The sequence below is a fragment of the Perognathus longimembris genome, chromosome 28 (genome assembly GCF_023159225.1).
Source record: "Perognathus longimembris pacificus isolate PPM17 chromosome 28, ASM2315922v1, whole genome shotgun sequence".
In the NCBI taxonomy this organism is placed as follows: domain Eukaryota; kingdom Metazoa; phylum Chordata; class Mammalia; order Rodentia; family Heteromyidae; genus Perognathus; species Perognathus longimembris.
This window is the reverse complement of record NC_063188.1, coordinates 17,124,554-17,138,782: the sequence shown is the minus strand read 5'-3', so window position 1 is coordinate 17,138,782 and position 14,229 is coordinate 17,124,554. Positions and strand designations below refer to the sequence as shown.

The 14,229-nt window shown below is 43.5% G+C and overlaps 1 protein-coding gene across 1 annotated transcript in view; it reads right to left on the bottom strand.

The window, feature by feature from the left end:
* Window positions 1–1,087: 1,087 nt before the first annotated feature.
* The window catches only part of Aifm1 (apoptosis inducing factor mitochondria associated 1), a 38,928-nt gene continuing 25,786 nt past the window's right edge, over window positions 1,088–14,229 (bottom strand). Inside the window, exons 9-16 of the mRNA XM_048335996.1 lie at window positions 13,884–13,992; window positions 11,062–11,169; window positions 10,570–10,658; window positions 9,001–9,141; window positions 6,034–6,176; window positions 4,117–4,241; window positions 1,686–1,882; window positions 1,088–1,354 (exon numbers count right to left, since the gene is read on the bottom strand). Coding sequence (XP_048191953.1) covers window positions 1,283–1,354; window positions 1,686–1,882; window positions 4,117–4,241; window positions 6,034–6,176; window positions 9,001–9,141; window positions 10,570–10,658; window positions 11,062–11,169; window positions 13,884–13,992 — 984 coding nt within the window. The 3' untranslated portion in view covers window positions 1,088–1,282. The remainder of the gene's footprint in view (window positions 1,355–1,685; window positions 1,883–4,116; window positions 4,242–6,033; window positions 6,177–9,000; window positions 9,142–10,569; window positions 10,659–11,061; window positions 11,170–13,883; window positions 13,993–14,229) is intronic.

Below are 14,229 nucleotides of genomic sequence, written 5' to 3'. Positions count from 1 at the left end.
CAGGAAAGCCTATAAGACTCTCATCTCCAATCAGACATTAAAAAGCCAGATGTGGTAGATGTTCACTTTGAGTACAAAAGCTTGGAGGCAGTTCCCAGGGCCTAATAAGTTCAAGTCCCAGGACTAGCACACACAAAATTCAGGCCAATAATGATTTTCTCTTTGCAGAAAAACTCTTTTCTCCTTCCCCCTTTCTCTTTCCCTTTTTTTTTTTTGCCAGTCCTGGGGCTTGAACTCAGGGCCTGAGCATCGTCTCTGGCTTCTTCCAGCTCAAGGCTAGCACTCTGCCACCTGAGCCACAGTGCCCCTTCTGGCCGTTTTCCATATATGTGCTGCTGGGGAATCGAACCGAGAGCTTCATGTGTAGGAGGCAAGCACTCTTGCCACTAGGCCATATTCCCAGCCCTCCCTTTTTGTTTTGACTAAGCTAGCCTCAAACTTGCAATCCTCCTGTTTCAGCCTCCCAAGTGCTGAGATTACCACACCAGAATTCTAAACCCTTCATTCTATCTGCAGTACATACCCTCTGCTACCACTCCCTAAAGAAACAATTCAGTTTGGGGGCAGAAAGTATTTCAAGTAGAGCTGAGTTTATACTGCATGTTTGTTTACTCATTCAATAATGTTTTATTTATGAACCTCCTACTATGAGCCTGGAGATATAACCATGAGCAAGACCTTAATGCCATGGTCTGCGTTTTCAGGAACCCACAGGCTAGCAGGAAATGCATAAAATGGATTGGGCTTGGAAAGCCAGGGAAGTCTTCTGGCCTTTTTTTTTAGCACTGGGGCTTGAACTCAGGACCTCATGTTTGCTAGGTCAGCGCCCTGCTATTTGAGCCATGCACACCAGGCTTGGAAAATGTTCACAGAGGTAGCAAACTTCCCCAGAGGAGAGGTCAGGTGTTAGGACAAAGGTGTGAAAGGGCAAAAGTTCAGAGAGTAGAATGCAGTTCAGAGTATGGAGCAGGACATTTACAGCTAAAAAAAAAATCCTGCTCTTATAGTGCTGCAGTTTTCTTGCTGTCTGCTTGCTATACACAGCTTTCTTCTTTTACCCACTTGCCTACTTTAAAAGAGAACACAATTTAGAAGAATCGGCTTTTATTTTGTGATGTGAACATTAGGAATTTGCCTACGTGGCTGAAAAAAATGCATAAAGACTCAATCATTCGCACTCATACAACAAAGAGAAAAGTTCGTTGAATAGAAAAAATGCTCCTGTGTCCATCCAATCTGCAGTCAGGGAGGAAAGAAGTGCTGTTTGTCCCACTGTAGGGCTTCAATCTTCATGAATGTTGAAGAGTTTGGCTACTTCATTGAGATCTTCGTGCTGCTCACCGTCCTTAATGATCTAAGGAAGAAAGTAACAATGGGTCACTACCTCTGTCCATGTGCATCCAGGCCTGGTCCACACAATGGTGCTGCCCAGGTTAGTCCTCGGCAAATACTGGGAGTAGTGGGAGCAGCTTTCTACTAACCCCAAATGAATGGCTTGCCAAGTGTTAGGCCACCCCTCCACATGTCATGAAAAAGAAGTGCTCCGGAGCCAAGGGTATGCCTTTGTTCTGCTTAGGTACAACGTGACCTGGGTGGACAATGCAGCTCAGGCACCTGATTAAGTCCACGAGTATTTTCCCACCCGCACTTTCCATCTTCCTCTAAGGGCTCTGACAGTCACCTACCTTCCTTGCAATTGGCATTCGGTTAAAGATGTTCCATAGCACAATCCCAACTACCACATTGTCCCTGAGGTAGAAGATAACCCCTTTGCCGTAGTCCTCCCCTTGGGCAGGTGCCTGCAGGACTGTAGGGATGCTGGCAGGAATAGTGATTTCAGAGGCTTCGGATTCTGTCTCACTCTCAGAGCGGATACCAGTACCTGTGGGCAACCCCCCAAACAAACACACAACATCCAAGCATCAGTCATCAGGCGCTTAGGAAATCCTAGAAGGTAGGTGTCTTTTAAGACTTGCTTAAAGCAGTTCTTTATGTTTTGTCTTTCTGTGTCCATCAGTGCACAATGGCCTTGCCCAGCCCTCTGCACTGACAAAGTTAAGGGAAGCTCTTCTTGCTAACTTCGCAGGCACTCCTCAGTCTGACCCCAAGCTACCCTCTCTAGCTGCCTCATTTAAAATCTAAGTTATGACTTATTTCTTGATATCTAGATCTCTTCAAACTACACAAGGCTTGCTCTGTCCTCTGGAAAAGAGTCTACAGTTGTAGGGTCCAGTACAATGTACACCTATTTCAAATTAAGTAAAACATTGTTTTCTCCTCTTAAAAATTACCATGCAGGACTGGGAATGTGGCTCAGTGGTAGAGTTCTTGTCTAGCATGTATGAAGCCCTAGGTATGATTTCTCAATACCACATAAACAGAAAAAGCCGGAAGTGGTGCTGTGACTCAAGTGGCAAACTGCTAGCCTTGAGCAAAAGCAGCTCAGGGACAGTGTCCAGGCCCTGGGTTCAAGCCCCAGGACTGGAAAAAAAGGTCTCACAGACTTTCCTGCCTGGGCTGGTTCAAACAATGATCCTCAGATCTCAGCCCAGCTAAATTTGTGTGTGTGTGTGAGTGTGTGTGTGGGTGTTTGCATTTGCTCCCCTTTCTTTTTATTTTATCCTACTTTATCTGGGGCTGGGAATCAAATCTAGAGTCTTACAGACACTAGGAAAGTACCCTACCACTGAGCTATAGCCCCAGCCCTTACCATATTTCAAGTGCTTAATAGCCACATGGGGCTAGTGGCTTTTGTTCTAGAGAGAACAGGTAAAATATTTCCATCACAGATGTAAGTTCTATTGCACAAGGCTGCTATGTGGCCACCTTAGCCAAAACACAAGGCACTTCTGTATGGAACACCATAGTAGAGGCATTTCTTTCTAGATGGGGAAGTATTTGGCGGCATGAAAGGGGAAACCTTGTCTTCTGAGAACCAGAAGAATACTGTCAAGTAGACAGAATAGTGGCATGCAATTCACAAGCCCCTGGGCCTCTGTCCTAGATCCACTTACTGAGACACATTAGAATTAACGAGTATGGGCTGGGGATGTAGCTCAGTGATAGAGTGTTTGCCTAGCAAGTGTGAGACCCTGGGTTCAACCCTAGTACCACCAATAAAGAAACTGTTTAGATCCAGGTACCAGTGGCTCATGCCTATAATCCTAGCTACTCAGGAAGGTGCAACCTGAGGATCATGGTTCAAAGCTACCTGAGCAAAAAAATCCATGAGACTTTTTTTTGGTCCAAGACTGGGACTCAAACTGTGTATCTGATGTTTGCTTTCATTCACTGCTGGCACTCTACCACCTGAGCCATGCCTCCAACCCTCCCTGAGACTCTTATCTTCAATTAAGCAGCAAAAACCAGAGGTGGGGTGTGGTTCAAGTGACAGAATGCCAGTCTTGGGTGAAAAAGCTATGGGAGAGTGCCTTGGCCCTGAGTTCAAGCCCCAGTACCAGCACAAAATAAATTACTTAGGAAAAGAGCCTACAAAGCCATATAATGTCTTGCTCTCTCCTTTTAAAATAGCAACTTGCCCTTGAAATACCACTAGTAAAAAGCACAGAGGTTAAATAACTTGAATAAAGCTAAGGACTTAATGAAAGGGGTGTATGTGGGAGAGAAGTTCATTCCCTCCCATCTGAAGCAAGCCTGGCATCTAGATGTGACAATGGAATCAGAGGTAGCTCAGTAACTTCCCAACCCAGTGTGTCACTACTCAGGGCCCATGAAACATAGGAGGGTCTAAGGTTCTGATACTCAGTCCTTGAGATTAGCATGAAGCAGGAAAGAAAAAGAAAAGAAAACCCATAAAAAGTTCAGGTTTGTTTCATCACCTATATTTCCCCAGTCTGTAGAGACAAACCAACAGAATAACTGAGTTGGCTGCTGGCCACTGTCTAGGACAGATACCCACAGTATTTAAGTCTGTGCTTTGATTAGTATACTTCATTTTGCCGGATCTTAGACGACTGGAGAGAACTCTGGGTTTGATTTCTTTTTGTGAAAGTTCAATACAGAGGCCTTCACCACCAGAATCTCCTTGTTCCAAAGAATACATTACAGACCACTCTTTTCAACACTCTTTCAAGAGAAGTGCTTGGGTTTCCTTACCTGACTGCTCCGTGGCAGCTTTGGGGTTATCTTGTGCAGATGCTTTTGCAAAAACACCAACGGTGGGCAAACTACTGTCCACAAGACCAATAGCTTCATAGCCAACATCAGGACCCAAATCACTCCTAGGGAAGGGACAAGAAGAGGGGGCTCTGTCAAGGAACTGTATGGAACTAACATGGCAATATTTATCTTCAAGACACTGCATTTTTTGTGTGTGTTAGTCCAGGGTTTAAACTCAGGGCCCTGAGTCCTGCTGTCTCCAAGCTTTTTGTGCTCAAGGCTAGTGCTCTACCACTTGAGCCACACAGCTCCACTTCTGACTTTATTGGGAAGTTAATTGGAAATAAGAGTCATTAGATCTCAGCCTCCTGAGTAGCTAGGATTAGAGGCCTGAGCCACCAGCATCCTGGGACACTGCAGTTGTAAGTCAACTGAGGACTATGGATGCATAACAACTACAGAAATGTCAAACTGATTTGCTACCAGTAGGAAATTTGGAGACAACTATGAGAAAGCAGAATTATCTTTATTTTTCCTTAAACCCACTACTCATATCACACAACCACATAATGATCTAATATTCCTGAATTTTTTTCATGTTTTTATTCCACACTACATTTGGGGTGGGATGGGTTCTCCACAATCATCACTCACTGTAACTTATCTTTGAACTTACCTTAAAATTTCCCTTTTGAGGGTTCCCTTTTGTGGACTATGAGATCTTTTCAGATTCCATTAATCTTTAGCCTTCCGTTTTTTCTGTGTGTGTGTGTTGGTATTGGAGCTTGAACTTGGAGCCTGGGTGCTGTCACTTAGCTTTTACACTGAAGGCTAGTGCTTTACAACTTGAGCTACTGCTCCACTTCTGACTACTTTTTGGTAGTTAATTGGACATAAAAATCTCAGACTTTCTGGCCTGGGCTATCTTTGAACTGTGATTCTCATACCTCAGCCACCTAAAAGTAGCTAAAATTATAGGTGTGTGCCACTAGCACTAACCAGCCTTTAGTTTTCAAGTCTAGTATACTATAAAGAGGCCCCTTCAGTTATTTGGAAATTTCTATCATATCACATATTTCCTTATTATTTATTTATATTATCTTTAAATAGTTGAACACAATGGCTTAAATGCAACATGACAATTTATGTGTACAGTTATTTTTTGTGCAACCATTGGGACTTAAACTCTCGGCTTTCTCACTCACAGCAGGCACTTTAGTACTTGAACCATGCCTCCAGTTCTGGCTTTTTGTGGGTTAGATGGAGATAATACTCTCTTGGGTTTGTTTGCCTGAAGCTTCCAACCTAAATAGTCAGGTCTCAACCTTCTGAGTAGCTAGATTATAGGTGTGAGCCACCAGAGCCCAGCACTTTTCTTTTTTTTGCTATTGAGGCAAGGTGTTGCTACTATAATGCAGGCTGGCCTAGAACTTCTGACTATCCTGTCTCTACTTCCTGAGTGCTGGGATTACAGGTGTGTATCACATCTCATCACTAACCTTCCCTTTTCCAAAGAACTGCTTTATAGGCCTAACTTTGAATTGCTGATCTAAAGTGTTACTTATGAGCAGGCTATATATTTTTTTCAGTATGTTGGGTTAATGAGGGGTAATCAGAAAAATAAATTAAAATACAGTTGATATTCGTAATAGGGCACTTTATACCACCTACTATAAGCTCAAATTCGGAGTTATTTTGTAAGAATTGTTGATGCCCTCTCTATCTATTCACTTCATCTAACTCAGGACATTTTAACCCGATGGCCACTTGGGGGTAGTGGCCATTACATGGAATGGATTTTTCCCAATCAGTAGGAAGCTAATTGGCCCACAAAGAAACCAAACCATTACTCTGTGTTATGATCTTATTAATACTGAGCTCCAACCATAACTGAACCCCCAAGGTACAGATTACCAGAACATTGACTGATGCCAGTATGGCTTAGCAGCTCCAGTCATGTTTTCTCCAGCCAGTCTTCCACTCACAACAGCATGGTCATGGTGTTCCACTCGCCTCCTACCCAACTTTATATCATAGAAACAAGCAGCATCCCCTGCCTTTGGAAACAAACAACATGAATATATGATTTAACAAAAATCAGGCTAAAGACAGAATATAAACATTTGAGGCTCAAAAGACCCTTACAATTAGATAAATACTCTTTTTCATCAGTACACTAGAATGATACCTAAATTACCCCAAAGTTATGATTCCTAGGTGAGTGCATGCATGTGCGTGTGCGTGTGCGTGTGCGTGTGCGTGTGTGTGTGTGTGTGTGTCTGTGTGTGTTAGTCTGGGTGCTGTCCCTGAGCTAGTTTGCTCAGGGCTAGTGATCTAGGACTTGGGCCACAGCACCAATTCTGGCTTTTTAGGGGGCTAATTGGAGATATGTCTCATAGACTTCCATACTTGAACCCTGATCGTCTTTCAGACCTCAGCCTCCAGGGTAGCACTATTTTTTTAACTGCTACCATTTTTTTTAGCTGCTACCATTCCACTATTTTTTTTAACCAGTCTCGGGCTTGAACTAAGAGTCTGGGAGCTATCCCTAAGGTTTTTCAGCTTGAGTTTCTCTACTACTTGAGCCACAGCTCCACTTAGGGCCTTTTTTGTGATTAACTGGAGAGAAGTGTCTCATGGACTCTCCTGCCCGGGTTGGTTTTTAACTACAAACCTGAGATCTCAGCCTCCTGAGTAGCTAGGATTACTGGGGTGAGTCCCCAGTGACCAGGAACCTCTACTTCCCCAAAAGTAATTGAAATTTCCTTCACTTTAGTTTATGTACACATGTTTCTGCTCATTCTGCCCTTACCAGACAGACTATTTGATAACTATGATTTGTTGAAATTACAGGCATGTATACCACTCTTGGCTCAGAATATTCTCTTCTGTGTCTGGACTGCCTTGCATTGTAGAAATCTTGTCTAAGCTAAAGGGTTTTTTTTTCCTTGGCCAGTCCTGGGCCTTGGACTCAGGGCCTGAGCACTGTCCCTGGCTTCTTTTTGCTCAAGGCTAGCACTCTGCCACTTGAGCCACAGCGCCACTTCTGGCCTTTTCTATATATATGTGGTGCTGAGGAATCGAACCCAGGGCTTCATGTATACGAGGCAAGCACTCTTGCCACTAGGCCATATTCCCAGCCCCACTAAGGGTTTTTTGTCATTATTTAGTATTCACTCAACAAGTGTTTAAAAAGTATTTACCATATATAAATGCATTATGCTGCCTGTGCCGATGGCTCAGACCTGTAATCATAGCTACTCAAGAGGCTGAGATCTGAGGACTGCGGTTCAAAGCCAGCTCAGGCAGGGAAGGCCATGAGACTCTTATTCCCACCAGAAAACGGAAGTGGTACTGTGGCTCAAGTTGTAGAGTGCTAGCTAGCCTTGAGCCGAAATGCTCAGGGACAGCACCAGGCCAAGTTCATGCCTCATGATCTACAAAAACAAAGCTTTATGTTATCTGGGTTGCTGAGATGAAATGGACACTAGCCCTGCTGCCTATGAACAGTATAGGATTAGTACAGAAAGATACAGCACCATTCATAACTACAAAGCAATGTAAACAAATAATGTGATGATTAAGGTAAGTGGTTCAGCAGACTGAGAGAACCCCAGGTAAGGGTAAGCAGTGTGGTATCTGAGCTCTGTAACCCTTACTCATAATGAACAATGGCAAAGTGAACTATGAAATTCACTTAACAGAATATTATATAGCTATTAAATTGCTTAGAGTCTGAAGCAACATGAAAAATGCTGACATTTATGATGCTAAGTGAAAAAGAACAGAATACAAATGTTTATATATAGTATGCTCACCTCAACCATGTATAACAAAGAAAAAACTTGCACAAGGAAACAAAGGGAAGGAAATACACGAAAACATTCAAGGTTGCTGCAGGTGATTAGCTTTTTTCTCCTTCATGGCTGTTTCTTCTGTGCTGAATGCCTATTACTATTATATCAGGTTTAAAATTCAGGACATTTGATCTGTGTGTGTGTGTGTGTGTGTGTGTGTGTGTGTGTGTGTGTGTGTGTGTGTGCGTGCGCACGCGTGTGCTTGTATTGGGGCTTGAACTTAGGGTCTGTCCCTTAGCTTATTGCTCATGGCTGGCACTCTACCACTTGAGCCACAGCTCCACTTCTGGCTTTTTGCTGTTTAATTCAAAATAAGAATGTTACAGATTTTCCCTGGGCAGGGTTCAAACCACAATTCTCAGATCTCAACCTCCTGAGTAGCTAGGATTACAGGCGTGAGCCACTAGCATCTGGCTCATTATATCTTAGATGAAAAAAAAAGCACTCTTTGAGGAGAAAAATATCCTTTCAAGGCTGCTATGTCCTTAGTTACACAGTCCATGCTCAAACACAATACCCTCGTAATGATCTGACAATGAGGAAATTACTTCATGGCTCCTATATACTATAGTCTTGTTTGTGTCATAACAGGTTTTCCAAAACAGCTAAAAATAGCACACAAGGACAATGAACACACAGTGATATTCCTTTGCAGGGAACATGTTACAAAATGATTTCATCCTCCAGTCCTTGGACTTGCATTTTAGTGACAAGAACCATAATCTGTTGTTCCTTGAAAACTGTGCATCTGTCCACCAGGGGTTATGCCATGGCTGTTGTCAACATGCAGAGGTGGAAGAGTTCATGTCCTACAGGGATATACACTACTCTTCTCATCGTTTACTAACCTGCAGATGAAGCGATACTTATTTTCCTAATTGAAGCAGTTTGCAAATTTCTATTCTTTCTCCTCAGTCTCTAAACACTTTGACCCTATTTGTGTAAGCTGTCAATGAGCCTTAGCATCCTACTTGCTCGACCTGCCCACAGGCAATAGTGCCTGGTCGTGTTGTAGCACACTTACCACCCAGATGTTAGAGCGTGCTTGTAGCTCTGCATTTACCCGGAAGCCACCAAAATCTGAGTCTATTTCCAGTCCACCAGTCTTGGCCAACTCAACATTGGGCTCCAGGCCCACAGCTGCCACTATGTGGTCAGTTTCTACCTGAAGCATAAAAGAAACTTAAGTCAATTACCAGTTTCTACTCATGCCTATTGAGATAATAACTGCATATCATGGCATTAAGAATCAGTTTCCCTTGAATAACTAACAGTTTAACAAAATGAATACCGAGCAACTGAAATACGTATTGTGAGGGGGGAGAGGACAAAGGGGAAGGAGGGTAGATTTATGGAGAGAGGAAGAGCGAGCAAATAAATCATAATATTCAATTTACATATGTGAAAAGGGAACAAAGTATCTTGGGGTGATAGGTGGGGTTAGGTTAGATGGGGGAGAAAAATGGAAATGGGTGATATTGATCAAGATGCATTATTCTCAAAAATGGACATGTTGAATTGAAACCCCTTTATATAGCTACTTAAGGATAACTAAAACAAACATGTTTAAAATGTAAAAAAAAAAATCCGTTTTAAAAAGAAGTTAATTTTCGGGGCTGGGGATATGGCCTAGTGGCAAGAGAGCTTGCCTCGTATACATGAGGCCCTGGGTTCAATTCCCCAGCACCACATATACAGAAAATGGCCAGAAGTGGAGCTGTGGCTCAAGTGGCAGAGTACTAGCCTTGAGCAAAAAGAAGCCAGGGACAGTGCTCAGGCCCTGAGTCCAAGGCCCAGGACTGGCCAAAAAAAAAAAAAAAAGTTAATTTTCTAGTGAACCCTGTTAACCCAGACTTCTTCTATCAAAGGGCTGGATATGTAGCTCAGTGGTTTAGCATTTGCCTGCATATGCAAAGCTTCAAGTTACATACCCAGGACCACAAAAATAAATAAACAAACAAATAATTGGAACTCTAAAAAATCAGGTGCCTGTGGCTCATGTCTATAATCCTAGATACTCAGGAGCCTGTGATCTGAAAATCATGGTTTGAAATCAGAGCTTGCGCAGAAAAGTCCATGACTCTTATCTCTAATTTATCAGCAAAAAGCCAGAAGTGGAGCTGTGGCTCAAGGGTCAGAGCCTTGGGCAAAATGGCTAAGAGACAGCACTCAGGGCCTGTGTTCAAACTCCAGTACTGGCACGCACGCACGCACACGCATGCACGCATGCACACACACACACACACACATCATGGGGCAACTTATGTCTAGTAAATACATTTTCAGTTCGACTTCATAAGCCTCTGTCAACCTCACAAATAGTCCATGTCATCTGAATAGAAATTTGCCACCCTAGCAAGGATTCAAGATTCTGTGGCACAGATAGAAAAAGGTTAAGGGAAAGCAGTTCCCCAGGTGACTGCTCTGGTTTTCATCACCCCCTGTTTCAGTGTGGAGACAGTTAATTCAGAAAATTATGATAGGTGAATGGTGGCTGCCAAGAAAATGAAATCCACTGGTGTCAACACAAGGAATGAGAATGAGGAAAGAAGGGAGGGTCAGCCAATCTTCTAGCAGGCTGTCTTCTTCTTACCTTCCTGCCATCTTTCAGCTTGATGAGTAACTTGCCACCACTGACTCCAACTGATTGCACAATTGCATTGGGTATCACCTTCACCCCCTCTGTAAAGGCAAATGAGACCTGGGGCTTAGTCCAGAACTCTGATACTTTCCTAAAAAGTAAGGAGGCTGAAGAGAGGTTTCATCTATATAGCACAACCAGCCATTCTCAGTATGCACTCAGCCCTACAGAGTCGCAAGGACTTATACCCATGGTTTATTTTTGTTGGCACAGATTACTTGTACCAAAGGTTTCTTTTTATATTTCTGTACATGCATATAATATACTTTGATCAGATTCACCCCTGTTATTACCCACAGCCATTTTTAGTACTTCTAAAATGCCTGTGAACCTGGGTGACTGGAAAGTCATGAAACACTTCACATGCCAGGTGAAAAACCCATAGGGTTTACCCTCAGCCACACTCAAAGGAAACAGAGTCGCATATAGAAGTAGTCTCTCCACCTTTTCGAACTTTTTCCATGGTCCAGTTGCTTAGATATTCAGGGAGGATCTTTCCCATGTTTCCCTTCTCTGGGAAGAGCTGAATCACTTCTGTTCCCAAGGCTTGAGCTGGGGAGAAGAAAGGCAGTAGTTTCAGCAGAAGGCCAGTCTCAGTAGGGCAGGAAGCCAGTCTCAGTAGGGAGAAGGCAGTCCTTCTAGACATAGGGCAGAGCTGCCACCAGGCCACAGCTCCTGCCTGTGGGGTAATGAGACATGAGAGCTCTGGTTCTCAAGTTCATTCATAAGGCAAAGCAACAGGTACCAGAACTGCCGTCTCTAGATTAAGCTAGCAACAGTAATTTCACTGTGCTTCCACCCACACAGCCAGCAGAGGCTTGGATAAGTACTCTACAACCTCTTTTAGGAAACACCGTTTTGAGAAAATGCCCTGTGTTTACATGGCTCAAAAATCACATTAAGAACCATACTGGGGGCTGGAATTGTGGCTTAGCAGTAGAGTGCTTGCCTAGCATTCATGAAGTCCTGGGTTCCATTTCTCAGCACCAAGGAGAGTCCAAGCCCCAGGACTGGCAAAAAACCCCATACTTTATAGTGAGGCACCAGTAGCTCATACCTGTAATCCTAGCTACTCAAGGAGGCTGAGACCTGAGGATCATACTTCTAAGCCAGCCCAGGCAGGAAGGTCCCTGAGATTGTTATCTGCAATAAACTACTCAGAAAAAGCCAGAAGTGGTACTGTGGCTCAAGTGGTAGAGTGCTAGCCTTGAGCACAAAGTGGTTCAGGGACAGTGCCTATGCCCTGAGTTCAAGCCCTATGACCAGCAAAAAAAGAACCATATTGGACAGAGATGGAGGGACAAAAGAGGGTTAACAAATACAGTAGTACTCACTAGACACTATGTTGAAAAGGAACTACACAACTTGTGGGTGGTGATAGAAGAGAGCCAGGGAGGGGTGACACTGTCCAAAAATAAATGTATTCTTTACCTGTAACCCGTCTATACATCACCATTATACTAATAATTTCTTTTCAAAAGAACCATATGCATGCCAGTAGTTCATGAGATCTGAGGAGTCAGGTTTGAAGCCAGCCTGGGCAGAAAAGTCCATAAGACTCCTATCCCCAATTTATCAGCAAAAAGGCCAGAAGTGGAGCTGTGGTTTAAGTGGTGGAGTGCCCACAATGAGAGAAAAAGCCAAGTGAGAGGGAAAGACCTTGAATTCAAGTCCTAGTATTGGCATGCATATATATATATGCACATGTGTACACATGCACACACACTATAACATTAAAAATCATATTTACCATGAAAATTACAGACCTGTTAAGCTGGGATCCACTACTGGCCTAAAGGAAATCTGGCTTTTTTTTCTTTTAGTACCTCTTCTGGGGCTTGAACTCAGGGCCTGGGCACTGTCCCTGAGCCTCTTTGTGCTCAAAGCTAGTGTTCTATCTTGAGCCACAGGGCTACTTCCAATTTTTTCTGAGGAACTTACTGGAGGTTAAGAGTCTCTATCCTCAGATTTCAGCCTCCTGAGTAAGCTAGAATTACAGGCGTGAGTCACTGGCATTGGCTTATCAGTATCTTTTTTTTTTTTTTTTTTGCCAGTCCTGGGGCTTGATGAACTCAGAGCCTAGGGGCTGGCCCTGAGCTTCTTTTGCTCAAGGGTAGCACTTTACCACTTGTGCCACAGCACCACTTCTGGCCCTTTCTGTTTATATGGTACTGAGGAATCAAACCCAGAGCCTTCATGTATGCTAGTTGCGCACTCTACTACTAAGCCACATTCCCAGCCCTCATTATTATCTTAATAATCACTTTTCTAAATATTTTTTTCTTTCTGGCAGTACCCTGGTTTGAACTTAGAGCCTCATATTGCTAGGCAGGCACTCTACTGCTTGAATTATGTCCCTGGGCCTGTTTTGTTGTAATTATTTTTCAAGACATGAACCACCATTCTTGGATTATTTGTTGAGATGGGTGTCTCCCTACCATTTTTCCATAGGGTAGCCTGAAATCACAATCTTCCCCATCTCTGCTCCCCAAGCAGTTGGGATTATAGGCATTTGTCAACATGCCTGACCTCTAATATTTTATTTCTAAAGAGTCCTGGCATAGGGCTGGGGGTATAGCCTAGTGGCAAGAGTGCCTGCCTCGGATACCCGAGGCCCTAGGTTCGATTCCCCAGCACCACACATACAGAAAACGGCCAGAAGCAGCGCTGTGGCTCAAGTGGCAGAGTGCTAGCCTTGAGCGGGAAGAAGCCAGGGACAGTGTTTAGGCCCTGAGTCCAAGGCCCAGGACTGGCCAAAAAAAAAGAGTCCTGGCATAGAAGATAGAGGAAAAGAAAGAATGAACTGCTGTTCATTTTCTCAGATAGCTTTTCAGTCACTGAGGGATCTTCATCAGGACTAATGTCATCTGTGATTAGTTTCTCTTTCTGTAAATCGTTTTTTTCTGTCCTGAGGCCTGAACTCAGGGACTAAGCACTGTCCTTGAACTTTTTATTTTGCTCAAAGCTAGCACTCTACCACTTCAGCCATACCTCCACTACTGGCTTTTTAGTGGTTCACTAAAAATAAGAGTCTTATAGACTTTCCTTCTCAGGCTGGCTTCAAACTACAGTCCTCAGATCTCAACTTCCTAGTAGCTAAGATTACAGGTATGACCCACTAATGTCTAGCTTTACTCTGTAAATCTTAACTGAATTCTTTCTACACTCCCTTGCAAATACATTTTTGGAATTTGTGACAGTTCCCCAAGACACATGTGATAAAAAACACTAGAGAAAGAAAATCAAGGTCACTTCTCAATACTTACCCTTTCTGCCAAGAGCACAGGCCAGTTCGCTCCCAAGGAAGCCCCCACCAATAATTGTAATCGACTTGACTTCTCGTGAGATCTTCTCCAAGGTTCTGAAGTCTCCAACCTTTAGGAACATAGGATTTTGGATAACTGATTTCTTTTTCTTTCTTTTTTTTTTTTGGTCAGTCCTGGGGCTTGGACTCAGGGCCTGAGCACTGTCCCTGGCTTCTTCTTGCCACAGCGCCACTTCTGGCCATTTTCTGTATATGTGGTGCTGGGGAACCGAACCCAGGGCCTCATGTATACGAGGCAAGCACTCTTGCCACTAGGCCATATCCCCAGCCCCGATAACTGATTTCTT